We start from the raw sequence: 15699 nt of genomic DNA, 5'->3' as shown, positions 1-15699 counted from the left end.
ACACTTCGGTTTTTTTCCATATACTGGTTTTTACTTAATTCCAGAAACATGCTGCTGTCAGTGAAAATTTATTTCAATATAATTTATATAATTTAATTATTTGGCTGTTCACTTAAAAACAACATTAAGAGTGTCAAGAAGCAACATAATTTGTGTCCCTCTTGTCTGCCGTCATGGAAACAAGGATTAGCTTTGCCTCGCTGGTGTGCAGAGAATAGAAACAATCTGTATGAGGATGTGTCAGCCATTGTCTTTTGACTACACTTTCATTTGAAAGGGATTTTAGAGGCTGTGATCTTAATTAAATCTCAACTGACTCGAATAATGCAACTGAAAACACGCAGCGTTGCGTAACCGTGTAAAGCTGGTGAACTAAAGATCACGGAGCGCACAGTTTATACGAACAGCGATCGTAAGATGTTTCCGGGAAAGGTGCAAACATCGAACAGTTGTGTGTAGGACATCACTCACCGAGAATTTGTAAGCTTGGTTTCAGAACTCAAAATACCTTGTAAAATACATACTTGGAGGTGTGGCTTGAAAAGGTCAGAAAGAATGACAGGACAGTGAGTCACACGCCAAAATGTATGATACGCTCCTTTCTTTTAATTTTTTTGTAAGCAAAAGAAACAGAAAATTGCATCAGAATTATTTGAACCACCTTTAATATAATATTTTAAAACAATTTTCATTTTTTTATAAAATCCAAATCACATTTTTTTTTAATACAAAAGTGAACATTTTAAATTCCAAAGTGTGATGGTGATGCGACACGAGTGTGTGCGTTTGAGGGGGAAGAGGGAGGGCGACCTATGTGCTCTCCCTCAGCGGTGGTCACCTGCAGTGGCGGCTCCCTCCAGTGTGGGAAACGGCGTCCAGGTCGCAGCTCGGCTGTTATTGCTGGGGCGAGAGCTTGCTCACGTTGCCGTGCAGTTTGTTTGTTTAAACCCAATGCTGGGTCGAGATCCGGCGAAAACCTGTTTGTTTGTAGTCATCGAGTTAATTAAAACGCAATCTTAACTTTTGTTTTTACAGTTGTTGCAAATAATTCGAGTCTCGCTCCCCCTCACACATCTCCGCCCCGAACCCAGAAGATATAGTGCATGGTAAATGGAGACAGAATGTGGCTGTGATTATCCTGTTTATCTGAGCTGTAAATATTTTTAAAACAGCTTGATTGTGGATGACAAGAAAGGAATTATGGTGGTCTAACATATGTTGGGATTATTTAGCACTTGTGTCTTCTTTTTACATTTAAATTCTGCTGCATAATTCACATTGTGTTGTTTTCCCAATAATGACAACCACAAACAAAATATAAATCAAGATATTATGATTATTACTAGTATTATTATTATTATCATCATTATTATTATTATTACAATAATAATAATTATTGTTGTTGTTACAATTATTATTAGGGGGAAAGGCTATTGGTGTGAATCTATTTTTTAGGGGAAATTCTCTCCACTCCAGAGATTTCAATCAACCTGAATGGGTAATGTGGAATTAGTCTTTCCAGTCTTGTCAACGACTAATTATGTTCACACATCACTTAAGTACAATAGCTCCCGTGAAATCCTCATTTCGGCGACATTTTCATGCAGGAGATCATAGTCGGGATGGGAAGTCGTTTCCTTGCGCCACAGCAGGCCAAGGTAAAACAACAGCATCAAACGGACTAGCCTCTGTGATTTCTCTAGGGCTGTTATTTCTTTTTTACTTCTCCATTCCATTTGATGCCCCCACAAAACAACACGACCCCAGGGAATACAAATGAAAATTTGATAATTCTCTCTGCTTTTCTTTCTTTCTCCCCCTTTTTTTCTGCGTCTTCGTATCTTTCAGTGAAACGTCTTTGTCGGGCTCACTGACATTCACCTCCTCGTCCCTCATTGCTGCTCCTCTTAATTGCCTTAGTGTGAAAAAAGGGGCTATCGTGCAGCCTCATTCACCTTACTCCTCTTCGCCGTGCTTTGACCTCTGACTTGTGATAGGAGGGGGATCTTCATTAACTCTGAATCAGTGACTCTAAAATGTTTTCAGATCTGGGGTGTGTGTTCCCTCATTAGATTATCGCATTTTACACTCTTCTCTTGTTAGTTTCTCACAGACAGACGTTGTCCCACCGTAGGTGTCCCTTTATGACAAATGTTTCCTGTACTGTGTGCTGGCGCTTTTTCAGAAGTGGTGCAGTAAACAAGAGGAATATTTTAATAATCTTTTGTTTTTTCAAATTGAGGAAAACACATTTTTTTAAATAATTTTATCATGTTAAGTATTAACATTTAAATTCCTTTTTAAATGTTTTTTTATGGTATGACATTTTTATACTCAATGTGCAGTGCATGTTTCTTTTTGTGCATGTGGAAAATGTGGTTTTGCTCTTCATATACAAAGTATTATGGGCTGCACGTGTGCCTGTATGTACTTGTGGCAGTTAACATGCCACAGTTCTGTGCATGGGTGTGTGTTTGTCTGCATCTGTGTGTTTGGCCAGCAGGCCTGTGCTGGTACAGTATATTGCCTCCAGTCACTCTGCAGCTGTGTGAGAATGTTCCAGGTTTGAATGTTTATGTATGGGAGGCACCTGGAGAGCACCACACCTTCATGAAATTCATAAACGTCAGCTATTTCTGGCATCCTCAGAATGTCCTCTTTTTCACACTCTCATATTGGTGGAGTAGATTAGAGCTGGGCTCAGTGGATCCCTCCAGTTATTAGCCCAGTACGGGTCTCCTTTTAGACTATCTTTAGATGGTGATATATTTTTGTGGATCATTTGGAGTCATGATGTTATCCAAGAGATAAGGGAGTGCACCATATGGGAGTGCTCTAAATGGCGACTGGCGTCCTGTGTTTGCGTTAAATGGGCACGATACAGCGGCCAAGGCAATATTTTTCAGTTAAAGTGCTCCTCCCGCCCTTCCACTCAATAGGACCCAGTCTTAGGCAGATTTTCACTCCTTCAGCACAGGATTAAATGGTAGTAGTTACATTGATCAATAGGTTAAGAAGCATACAATCCCTCTTGCTGCTAATGACCTCAGTAGTAATGGGTAATAAAATGGGGGTCTGTAATAGCCTCTTGCTGGGGCTGTTCACGGAGGAGGCTGCTCTAACTGTAGTTACTGAGAGCCAGATGCTCTTGACAAGGCGAAGTGTGAAACCGTGATGAGATACACACCTCAGGTGTAAAGAATTAAGACAGTTACACTGAAGGAAATTCTCTGTGTAATTTGTAATGAAATCGACAGTTATTGAGATCTGGTTAAGTGTATAAAACCTCTGTGTTAACTCGAAGTTTGCTCTCCCCTTTTCCACATCACACTGTGTAATATGGCATGACAAAATGATTATACATTTGAAAAGAAGACTAAATTTACAGCCTTTACACGCTGGTAAAAAATAGAGCGTGACAAATATGGAGTAGATTTTTAACGCATGTAGTAAAAGTGAAGTTTGTGGAGAAAAAAAAAAGGGGGGGGGCATTTTTATTTATCCTCTGCGTGAATTGGAGGGGGTAAATGCCACATTTCGACGTGCACTGCATATCACATCATGTACGGGTTTGCATGTCAGCAAGACCAGGCTGCTTGGTTGACCTTCAGAATAGTTCATCAAAATTAGTGATGCCCAGAAAAAAGGACTTCGCTGGATAATGACTGTGAAATTAGGAAATGGGAGGCCGAGGCTATGCAAATGACAGGACAAGTCATGTGCAAAAGTCAAGATGAACTGCATATTAAGACATAATACAGGGGGGAATTAATATTGCATTTTCCTCCTCGCACCCCTTGCGCCTCCTGCTGAAAATAAGAAATGGGAAGTGTGTGTTGGTCCTGGGTGGGGCTGACCCTCCTTCATTCTCTTGGGTTTGGAAGAACATATCCCAGTGTAGTCTGGCACGGCTCAATAAAGTTAACAGAGAGCATCAAAGCTGCTCCGTCCTGTTTGACATCACTGCCCTTTCCTCTGCATTTTCAGTACAAGCTGTTCATTATGGCAGTGCTTTGTTTTTGTTTTATGCTACAATGGGGAGAGTGAATAAGGTGATATGGATGCAGGGCGTGTGTCAAGAAAAGCCCCTTCGTTACTGGACGAGATTTTAAACAGCTAAATTGCATTCAGAAAAGCATGAAAAATTCAGAGGGGTGTCATTAGCTTTAAGGTGACCACACAATTTGGGTAACCTTGGTGAAGACAGTCTGTCACCGGTTATGTCTGCTCTATCAGCTGCTGACATCAGCCTGAAAGAGTACATTTTAATACTCACTTATGCACACACACATACTAATGTATTCGTGCACAAAAAGAACCACAGCCGCAACATGTTAACAACTGCAAAGACGCCACAGTATACAAGCATATCTCCATCGCTGTTTGTCATCCAAATGTCAGGGAAAGGAGCTTTTAATGGTATTGCACATCATAGCAGTGAGTGGCAGCATCCAGACACACTCCAAGTCCCCTATGTCGCTGGAGCAATTAAGGCACCCTGACAACTGTGGGGGCTCTTTCGGTGTCACAACAAATCACTTGTTTTGAGGAGTCATGCACTCACACCTTTCTGCAGGGAGTTAGTTAGGGGCCCGTGTGTTCTTCACCATGGCTCCTCCTCCAGGCGCTCTATATCTTCACAATAATAGATCGCTGTTGACAGCATCTCTAATGAAATGTTCTCACATGACATGTCGTGCATGCGCGACAAGCGAACCACAGCATTTTTGGAGGCAATCTTTCACGTCCTCAGGTATGACACATTTGCCACGTCGTGCAAACGGCGATGCTTATTGGAGCTTCGCCATTTGTAGACGCAGATCATATCGGGTTTTGTGGAGGGGTATGAGCGAGAGAGGGGAAGGTGGAAGGATGGAAGTCGGGGTGGACGTGTTGATCCACGCCTGGCTCTCTTGTGTCCTTTAGCCTGTCTCAGTCTGGTGTGGTGTCATAATGGTTAGAGGGGCGAAATGTGTGTGTTAGATGTTTGCTGGAGGTCATGTGCAGATTGCAACACTTCAAGATGACACTTGAGATGAATTCCTAGAACGCAGTCAAAGCCTCTTGTAGTCTATTATGTGTGTCTTATGTATGTCTTTATTTTTTGTTGAGCTACGTTTTTTTTTTTTTTTTTTTACCCTACCTTGTTCGTAGGCTGTAGCACACTTGTGACAGTAAACAGTGTTGAGGATGGATTGCTTTTTGCTTCCTGCACTAATTAACAGCTATCTGCTTGTTGTGTGTGCAGGTTCCAGTGTCAGTGGCTATGATGACACCTCAAGTGATAACTCCACAGCAAATGCAGCAGATTCTTCAGCAACAAGTCCTGAGCCCTCAGCAGCTCCAGGTTCTTCTCCAGCAGCAACAGGCCCTCATGTTACAACAGGTAACGTACATTTATGCTACGAGTAATCTTCTTCAGACGGGGCCATCAAGTTTCAGATGGTGAATGTCTCAGCTTGAAATGAAAATCTTCTTATGTATAGACCATGTTTCACAAAGATAAATTCACTTTGAACTGCTATTCTCCTTTCTTTTCTAAGCCTCAAAGACAGCATCCCTCAAAGTGTTGAAAATTCTCACAAAATCCACTGCCAGGTTTGCATGACTGATAGACTTTGCCTCACATGTCACCCTCCCGTCTCTTCTGCAGCAGCAACTCCAAGAATTCTACAAGAAGCAGCAGGAACAACTCCACCTCCAGCTCCTCCAGCAGCAGCAGCAACAGCAGCAACATGCAGGCAGCAAGCAGAGTAAAGAGGTAAGCTGACATCACTCCAGCCGCCTGCCATTACCAAACATTGGCCAGACAGAGTACGGAAGGCATGCGTGCTCCCTCCCTCAACTCCATCTGCTTTCAGCCTGTGGTTAAAGCAGAGACGGGGGGAGAATCAAGTGCACTCATGCTTCTGATTAGCATGTCAGACTTGCTGGATAAATGGCAACAACTGACTTATACTGTGCTAAGAATCCAGTGTCTCTTTTTTGGACCTGTCTCCACATTAAATGTATAATATGTTACAGAAAAGACTCAGGCCATTGTTGTAGGTTTTTTTTCTAGTAAACAAGTGTCCTAAGCAACAAAGAGATGACCGTTCCTGTGAGCCTTGTGTAGGACATAATGAAAGGCAGAAGGGAGAAAGGCAGAAACACAGAGCATATAAATCTGAGAGGCTTTTCTCGGTAATTAACATGGAAATGGCAGAGGAAAAGAAGGCATGTAATTGTGAGATATCAGTGCAGAGAGCGCTTCCAGCTTTGTTGCCCATGTTGAGGTTTTTTTTCACCATTTTTCTTTCTTGCTTTCTCTCCTTCGCTCCCCGTAGTGCAGCGAGGCTTGCTCATAGGCAGCGGCTTAATGCGTGTTAATGACAGGCGGATACAGGCATCACTGTGGACGAAGCAAATTATTATTGTGCGGTCAGAAGAAGTTCAAAGACGATCTGGGAATTTTCACTCTTGTCCCCGTTGAGTTCCAATGTTTGGAGAGTAAAGGAAACACAGAAAATTAAGCCTGGCGTTAAAAGCGGACCCACGCTCATCCGCGCATGCTCACTCCCGCACACGTCCGCGTGCTGTCGAAGCACCCAACTTCAAAGTCGTAGCTCCCTAATTAATGAACTGCGGGCTTCAGTTTGGACAAGTTGTGGCGTGATGCTCCCATAAATCAACATGACAGCAGAGCTCCTCGGCCTCAGATAGGGCCTGTCACCAAGTCGCATCTGATGTAAACACTAGAGGAGCAAGGGAGAAAAAGAGGGGGAGGCGAGGGGGGCAGACAAGGAGGTGCAATTGATCAGTTGAATGGAGCATGAGAATAAAAGAAAAAACTACTTTTGAAGCATATTATGTATGATCACAGGAAATGGATGCAGCCTCGAGAGGCTCTCCCCTTCTGCCGATGTTTTCTTTCTCTTCCCCATCGCTCTCTCTCTCTCTCTCTCTCTCTCTCTCTCTCTCTCTCTTTCAGTCGCATTTCTAGCAGCCATCAAAAGACAGAATAAGAATTATGCAGTGAATCCCCTGTGGCTGCCAGACAATAACCCCCTGTTGTTGCTTTGTGCCTCTTTTATTTTAAAGACATCAAAATTTAGTTTTTCAAAGATCTTTAACTTTATATTTGAAGCTTGACAATAAAGGGCTGCCAGTGCCACTCTTTATCATTTGTCAGGGACTGTATTTTTCTCTCCCTCGTGCCACTTCTTGTTAACCTCTTATTTGGTCTATTGGGTCTGGGGGTTTTTAATGTGTCTGCATGCTGAGAGTGCACAGGAGCCGCTGTCAGCTGATGGGACTAGAGGAAAAAATATGAAGGGGAGAGAGTTAAATTCATTTGCAGCACTCCATTTTCTTTCTTCCTTTTTTTCCCCTCAAAAGCCACCCCTCTATTTATTTAGCCTATTTACTTAGCGTTTTGATGAAAGACATTGTTCCTTCTAAACCCCCCTCCCCCCTCCCGTAGCACTATTATCTTTATCTGTCAGGGAGGAGCTGCTGAACAGTGAAAAACTCAAGACAAGAGAAACTTCTCTCACACTGATGGAAGGAGAAAAAGAGCCAACCATCTTTCATAAACAGAACACATCAGAGGGGATCACAGGCCACCTGCATCCTGAATGTGATCTTTATCGCGTCGCTCTTTTTTTCTCTGTCTCACTTTCTTCCCTCTCATTTTGGGTTAGATCACACATGAGCCTGAGACTGAATGTAGTTACTCTTCAATTATGACCCTCCGTTACCACTGACAAAGTGCCTTCTTCCTCTGATTGATCCAATGAAACGACACCGCTCGCTGTAATGGGCCAGCGATGCCCAGAGCGTTATTTTTAGTCAGCCAGTGCAGAAGCAGCAGGCTGGGTGCAGGGCAGGAGGGAGGTAGAGGAAGAGAAAGGAAGGCCGCTCGACCCTTTTGACAAGCCCAACGGGGGTGGGCGGAGGGGACCCGTTTTATCTGGCTGTTTCAGTGGTTTCAGAGCCGCCAGCCAGTGACCTGACTGCCGCATTGCACTGAGACCTTTTTTGTATGCACTCAATTGTGAGAAGTAAACAAAGTGGTGTATCCTGTGTTTGGTAAAAGGGTGCGGTGCATGGCTTGGCAGGCACGGCGCTGCTTTTAGTGCCCCCACCTCTCCTTCCACCCGCTTGACAAACTGGTCTTGTATACTCATAAACAGACCTAGTGTCCTGTTGAGTCTCAGACATGTTTGTTATGTCCTTAACTGTTAGAAAATACAGAAGGTGTACTGCTAGGTCCTGTTTAATCAGTAACAACAGACACTTTGTTGAGCTGACTGTGGATTATTAAGAACGTCGGTTGATGAACGGGTTAAAAGTCATCTCTCTCCTCTGTGTCCCTGTTATCTAAATTCCGTCTCTCATTTGTTTTGACTCATGGCGGATTGGGGATATTAGCAAATTTCCGTCTATTTATTATTCTGACTTTGTCTTTTTCCTTTCCATTTTCTTCTGCGCTCTTATTTCAATTTTTCATCCCATCAAAGTTCACGTTTCACTTTTCAGAGCCAGATGGGTTTTTTTCTCCCTGACTTTAAAATCAAGTGAAGACGCACGACTGTTTCATTAACTCTTTCTTCACGAAGCGGCCTTAACACAGTAAGATGAACAAAACAGCTATCACGTAGACCGTCCACAGCATGCGATTGAACGCAGCTTGCCGTGCTGGTTGGGGGAAGACTGAATCCCTGAGCTCAGCGCCATGCCTGGGAGAGTTGTGAGAGTTGCTAGGGTGGTTATTAAGCACTTTGATTTAGTCACACGTTGTTTGCTGAATTATGAATGGCTGTAATTAAATTCCCGTGGCTCTTATTATGAATGATTAACTATGTTGTTTCATTGTTTGTCATTTGCCTCCCGACTCCTCGTTAATTAAGAGAGAGAGAGATGTATAGCGTACCTGTCTTAAGTGGGCTCTGACAAAACCAAACTAAAGGCAAAAAATAAAAAAGGAAAGTTAGGCTGTGTGGTAGCACGCGTTAAATCCATTAACCTTGTTTTTTATGAATGAACATGTTGTTCTAAAGTGCTTCATTTTGCAACCCTAACTGTGAACTCTGTCACCTTGATGTTAAAATGGGTTTTCTTAAATAGTGTATGCAAAGGAACAAACCTGAAATTCAAATGTACGTATTTGCACTGGCTGCTGTGCTTTTACATACGGTTTGTATGTGTTTGCTGATGGTGTGCCTCTTTGTGTCTCTGTGTGCCTCCAGCAGCAGGTGTCAGCACAGCAGTTGGCCTTCCAGCAGCAGCTCCTGCAGGTCCAGCAGGTCCAGCAGCAGCACCTGCTCAACCTTCAGAGGCAAGGACTGCTCAGCATCCAGCCTGGACAGCCTGGCCTGCCACTGCACTCCCTCACTCAGGGTTAGTACCTCATATGTGACTACAGCACAGCAGTCTTCCTGTCCACCAGCTTTAACATTTTATCCACAATGAAGCAGTATTGATGACCTATCATGTGGCTGTATGTAAAGCACAGCAACTGAAGAACACTTGAAGCACTATAAAAATACATGTTTTAAAAGCCTTTAATTTGGGGGCTAGGTTTAGGTGGAATAAAATGTAGATTTTTCCATATTGAAATAGTCCTATTAGTATGAAGGCTTCACTCTAAAAATAGATATTTTCTTCCTGTAGATCAGCTATGTCACTCCAACAACAAAGATATATGTCTGGAGTTTAAGTTTGATCTTGCACATCTTTCTTCGGGTTCTCTAAACAGGACTAGCCTGTCTCTGCACTGTTTGTATTGCTCAACCAGTTTCACTGTAACCTTGTTTATGTTATTGTTACAGAAAACGTTCTATTGTCTTAGATAGTGAGACCTGGGAATGAAACCGATGCCTATTATTTTGTATTTGATATTCTTACCTACTTGCTTGGTCTTGTCATGCCTGAGCTGCTTAGTTATGTGTTGTACTTGAAAAATTACACAAATATACTCTTTAAAAAACACTTAACAAGCTGAACACAAACACACAGAATGGTCCTAGAGCTCGACCAAGAATGTAACACTAGAAGTATCTAACCACATACTGACTCGACGTCCGCTGTAAATCTTCAGCGATCGGTTCTCTCGATTACTAAATGGGATCTAACTCCTTTACGCCAAAACATGTTTGCTGCACGATTTCAGTTTGTAACACTGAACTAACTCGAAGTAACACATCCCACTGCTCAGAAGCAGAGATCCACACTTTGTCCTTCAGCTCATTGTCCTGTTCCTGTGATTGGCATTCTGGTGTCAGTCTCCTTTAGCCTGGAGGAAGACTGGATCTATTGTTCAGAAACCGCCAGTGAACTTGTCACTGTAAAAGCGCCTGTAACCTGATAGGAAGTCAATACTTGCTGTTTGGCCAGGAAGTTTATTTCTTCATTTATTCCTTAATGTTATGTTAAGGAGCGGTCCCCTTGTGACAAAGACACCATCATAAGGGTTTTAGAACATGACATTGACTATTCATTCACAGCTAAGACAAACAGTTTTGAAATAACAAGATAAAAATGGGAGGGGATGGGGGAGTGCTTAGGTAATAGGCAAACACAAACATGGTTTGTACAGTGCTGTTATTGTTTGGACTGGGTATGGAATAACTCATCCGCTCATAGACGATTGCCGTGGGCACAGGCGTGGAGCACTGCTGTGTTCTGTGTTGTGCTTTGCTGAATTGCTCTGTGTCAGATGTCTGGCAAACACTCACACACCCCTTGAGTAAAGCATTATGTGAGTGATATGGCTAGGCACTGAACTTTTGATAGATTTCACAACAGGCTCAGAACATCCTGTTTATTTTGTGTCATCATCACATACCTCTGAGGCACCTCATCTTATCAGAGAGCGGGGGAACGAAGTTTATCTCTTTTATATGCTACCTTTTCAGTTTTCGCTTATGCTTTGTTGGGGCTACGTGGTACTGAAATAGTGATTTCAGTCGCGTGTCACTGTGTCACAGACGCCATATAAATGACAGAATTTATGTTCTAAGAGAAAATCTGACTTTTAACTCTGTGCACATGTATTTTCATGCCGAACGGCAGATTAAAATAAATTATACTCATAGTTAAAGGGAGCATTTAACTAAGCTATTGTTCGCATAAACATCGAGATAAAGAACTGAATCTTCCCACATACAATTAGTGGTCTGTTTCACTTTTGCTACAACCAGTCAAACCTGGTTAGTTTGCCCTCGTGGTTAACTCTGTGTCTGCGACAGCTGTTACAACACTTAGGCTAGTGCTCCAGGCCCCCAGTTTGTCTTCTTATTCTACACATTTTCTGCTTGACTGTTTGAAGTTATTGATGACCTTTCTGTTTTCCACATCACTAAACTCTTTCACGCATCAGCGGGCCAGGCCTATGGTGCTCAGATCTAATCTGCAATATTCAGCTAGCACTGCATCGGAAGCGGTGAGTTGATCTTCTCTGTTTGGGTCCCAGTGATTATGGATTCAAACTTGGGGGCAGTAAATTGCGGTGACTTTCTAACTGATGATTTTTATTTCTTTCATTTAAAAATGAAGATATCGATATAATTATTTTAAAATCCCATTATTATAGCAGACGGTCCTCTGTCTCCATTTTTCATGTACAGACAGAATGAAAAAGCTAAAGGTTAGCAAATAATAGGCCACTGAAACAGAATAATTAAAGAAAGTGTTCTTTTGGGTACTGCGGTGCAGTTTAAACCTCAGTTATATATCACTCTTCTGTCTGGTACAGTACATTGTTGGCTGAGACAGATTACAGTCATTGTTCTGGACTGAAGGAATGCATCTGAATTAGCTTTTCAAAAAATTGATAGCACTAATTAAGTATAAACTTGTAGATAGCACTTTTGAGTGAAAAACAATTTCTCACATTATCTTGAGCGTAATTTGTTTCTCTTGTCGTAAATTCTTTTGACATTAATGTTCAAAGTCTTGGAAGCGGCCAGACGCTATCTGTTATAAATTACAAAAATGTGTTTGGGGAGGATATAACTCTCATAAATATAAATTTGATCCAACCAACACCCCCACCTGCCTCACAAAAAGCCTGTCCTCTTGACCTGATAAGTGAGTCAGTGGTTGCTCAGGCTCGCGTTGCTAAGGTGTTTGCATGTTTTTTGCACATGTGGCTGTGTGTGTGTGTGTGTGTGTGTGTGTGTCACAGAGGTGGCCGGTGTTTGTGTACATCCCGAATAAAATGGACCTTCACCCTGTGAGGTTGCTCTGCGAGAGAGCGAGTTCCTCTAGCTGCACAACATCATTTAAGCTGTCTAAGAGAGGCCAGTGGGACAGTGACAAGACAAATTTGTCGGTAATATGAAAGCAAAGAATGTGGCGAGCCATGAAGTGCTCACAGAACAGCAGCACATCAGGGACAGCGGTGGGTAATGCGGCCGACCTGTCAGTGATTGATACATCCAGCAGTGGGCTACTGGTAATAGTTCCAGCAGCATTAGGACAGGACATATTTCAGGCCAAAGGGGTGCATATCAGCAGGCCGGTGATTACGGCAACATAAACAGGGGTGCAGTAAAGGTCCCAGTCTGACGGAACAATAAACTAATAGCGATGTCACTGTCCCCCCATGGCACCGGCACTGCGTGTGAGAAGTAGCAGCACGGTTTAAAGAGCTCGGAGCACTAGGGGCCATTTTTTATTTGGGGGATGATGGCCTGCAACTGATGTCATTATGAACCTTAAATCAACTTTCTGCTTGCTTGAACATGGTCACCTGGGTGCAGGAGGACAAGGACAGGAAAAGGTTGAAGAGCTAGGCCTGTCTTGGTGCCAGAGCTACCTGCGGAGGTAAAATTGAGTTGGGAGGCCGGTGATCAATCAAGTGTCCCAACAACATACATTTTTTAAAGTGCTTGTCCGTATTTCCCGCTCGTAATGAGTGGAAGACTTGTGTTGAAAAATGGAAACAGGAAAGATAAACCAATCCGGCGTTTAAAGGATGGACAAACTGGGTACCAAAGAAAGAAGGACTTACAGATCAATGTCATTATGTGTCCCACAGTAATCAGATGGAGAGAAACTCGATGCATTTTTGTCCCAACACAAAATATAATACCCACGGAGACATTTGTGTAATGATATTTTATTGGCATTTATGTGGAATCATGAGCCATAGCTGTTGCAGAGTTTGAAGAGGTTGGGGTTGGAGAGGAAAGAGGCGAACGGAGAGCAATAAAACTGCAGACTAGATCCAGAAAGAGACAGGTTGGTCCCACTCCGTTACCTCTCTCATCAGACCGGTCTATGTGCTGTGGTTTCATCTGAGTAAACAGTGGTGTTGGGGTCACCAGGACTGCTGGGTAATTGAGCCAGTGTGGGCTGCCCTGTCAAGCACATCGGCTAAAAATACATCGCCCACTGTCACCGGGCACCAAGTGGGGGGAAAATGATTGTTCCCTCTGTCAGAGCGCAGGACACTCACATCACCAGTGACCTTCCTCTTCTAAACCAGCTATCACAGGAAAAAAAAAAGGAAAAACAAACTTTTGCTCCAAAGTCCAAAACAACAATGCAGCCTTTGATAATGAAACTGGAAATCAACAAGCGCCGGATTAGCATGCTATAACATGGAGCGCAAAATAAAGCATGTTTAGCCTGTCATGAGTGTGCACTTCGATTAGGGCACATCAAGGCAATGAGGAGAATAAGGGAGAATACAGGCAGGCAGAATAGAGCGAGTGTGCTGAAATATCCGAATGAGGGAAGACGCTCCTTGGAACGTGGAAAGGTTATTGATTTGTCCTGCAATCATTTCCTGCTCTTTGATATGCAAACGATCTAGTGTGAATTTACAGCAATCCTATCAGACTCATTTCACAGTTCTTAGCCCCTGCGTCTCTCTGGAGTCCTCCGCCTCATTAGGCCAATGTTCTCCATTACCAGCATAATTAAAATCTTTAGTAGCTTATCAAATTAAAAATATTTTTGCTGATCGTATTGAGATCTTCACCTCACAGTTATTTTCCACAACAGGAATAAATTAAGACTAAGCATTTTGCACACAATGTATTACAATCTGGTGCTTGAAAGGAGCACTTCTGGTATCTATAGAGCTGGTGATGAGAAACAGGGAGGAGGGGGGGATCCGGAGAATATAAACCCGAGTAGATAAGCATGTGCAAATCATCTTTCATTTGCCAGTGCTCATTTTGAGAATGGATTTAATTAATTGTAATGTTAAACGAGTGGTCTTGCCCATTTGCTCTGTGGTTAAACTCACCACATATCCAAGGGGCTTCTTCCGCCATGCTTAAAACATGTGGCTTATTTAAGCACAGACTTGAATCCCCATTACAAATGCACATATATTTTGATATTAGATTTTTCAGCACTATTAAAATCGGGCTTGCCCGCACGCACTGTGTTTTGACTGAAAACACTCGTAGCCACAGATTCTCGCCCATGAGGTTTAATCTTATTTTACATATCAGCTTTGTCCTCATTTGTGTCAAGTGAAAGCAGACTTCTCAGACACACCATAGATGGACACATATGTATTGTGTGCCAACAAAGACTCTCTGCTGTGAGACACGGAAAGTAGGGTGCACAAACACTGCATTATCCTTCTTCATCCCGAGTCTGGCCCTGAGTGTCGGGATCGCTGTCACTCATTTGCTGAAAAAACACACACGCTCTGCAGATGTGTTTTCAGCACGCAGAAAAATGTCTTCTGTCTTCAAGGGATTTTTTCCCTTTTTTTTTCAAAGGGCTGTGTGAGCTGCAGTGTGCTTGACTTGTTAAATGAGGTTTAAGTCTTCTGTGTCAATTGGAGGCGGTGCAGAGCTTTAAGTATTTTGCACATTAATGTGCTTTTGAGAATATTACCCCAGGGTCCTGTTTCTCAAGGAAACAGGGGTGGGATGTTTTCTAGCGTCGCTATTGTAAACTTTTTGTTGTGTGTGTTCTGCACATCTCTGTTGTTGGGAGAAAATGATGGTGATTATTCAGATTTCATGCCTTGTCTGGATGTTAATTATTTACTCTGGGCATGAAATTTGCGTGAATGCCAGGGATTTGTGTATACAAACACGCTTCAGATCACAGAAAATGGGAGGGAGAGAAGAGAGGAGCGAGGGAGCTCTCAGTGCATTACCCTGTAGTGGAATATTTTCTAATTAATACTCGGCTTTGTTTACAGACGCTTTGATTTAATTAAGTGATGAAGAAGAGAGTTGGATTAGCTGTTAATTGATTTAATTATCCAATTTGTTTGTCTCAGGCATGATTCCGACAGAGCTGCAACAACTGTGGAAAGAGGTGACAAACGCTCACGTGAAGGAGGAGCACAACAACAGCAGCAGTAACAACGGCCACCGGGGCCTCGACCTGTCCTCCCCGGCACCGCCAAAGAACCCACTCCTCAACCAGCATGCCTCCACCAACGGCCAGTACATGAGTCACAAGAGAGAAGGGTAAGTCTCATCTGCAGGGTGTTGTCAGGTTGTTGTTGTTTTCTTTTATTTGCGTGTGGCTTGCAGGGTTTGTGTGATCTCACGATACTGCTACAGTGAAGAGGTTTTAATAAAACCGTGACCTCAGGAAACATTGTTTCTAACGTCAGTCTTTTCTGTCATCTAGCTTTAAAGAAAAACTCGTTTTGCTTCATATACCACTTTAAATTACCCTTTTTTTCCACATGGATTGAGTTGATGGAGAAATCCCTCTAGACTTGAGCAG

The 15699-nt window shown here is 42.8% G+C and overlaps 1 protein-coding gene across 21 annotated transcripts in view; it reads left to right on the top strand.

Annotated features, from left to right (window-relative positions):
* foxp1b (forkhead box P1b) overlaps window positions 1–15699 on the top strand; it is a 146678-nt gene that overhangs the window by 105169 nt on the left and 25810 nt on the right. For 18 of the 21 annotated variants that reach the window (XM_013269979.3, XM_025907475.1, XM_025907469.1 and 15 more), the window contains 4 exons: window positions 5249–5386; window positions 5654–5761; window positions 9231–9381; window positions 15242–15434. In XM_013269979.3, coding sequence (XP_013125433.1) covers window positions 5249–5386; window positions 5654–5761; window positions 9231–9381; window positions 15242–15434 — 590 coding nt within the window. The remainder of the gene's footprint in view (window positions 1–5248; window positions 5387–5653; window positions 5762–9230; window positions 9382–15241; window positions 15435–15699) is intronic. The other 3 variants (XM_005450152.4, XM_019358617.2, XM_005450151.4) reach the window with 3 other exon arrangements.

This window comes from Oreochromis niloticus, linkage group LG5 (assembly GCF_001858045.2).
Source record: "Oreochromis niloticus isolate F11D_XX linkage group LG5, O_niloticus_UMD_NMBU, whole genome shotgun sequence".
Lineage (NCBI taxonomy): Eukaryota > Metazoa > Chordata > Actinopteri > Cichliformes > Cichlidae > Oreochromis > Oreochromis niloticus.
The sequence above is the reverse complement of the archived record's forward strand: the minus strand, read 5'-3'. Positions and strand labels throughout refer to the sequence as shown.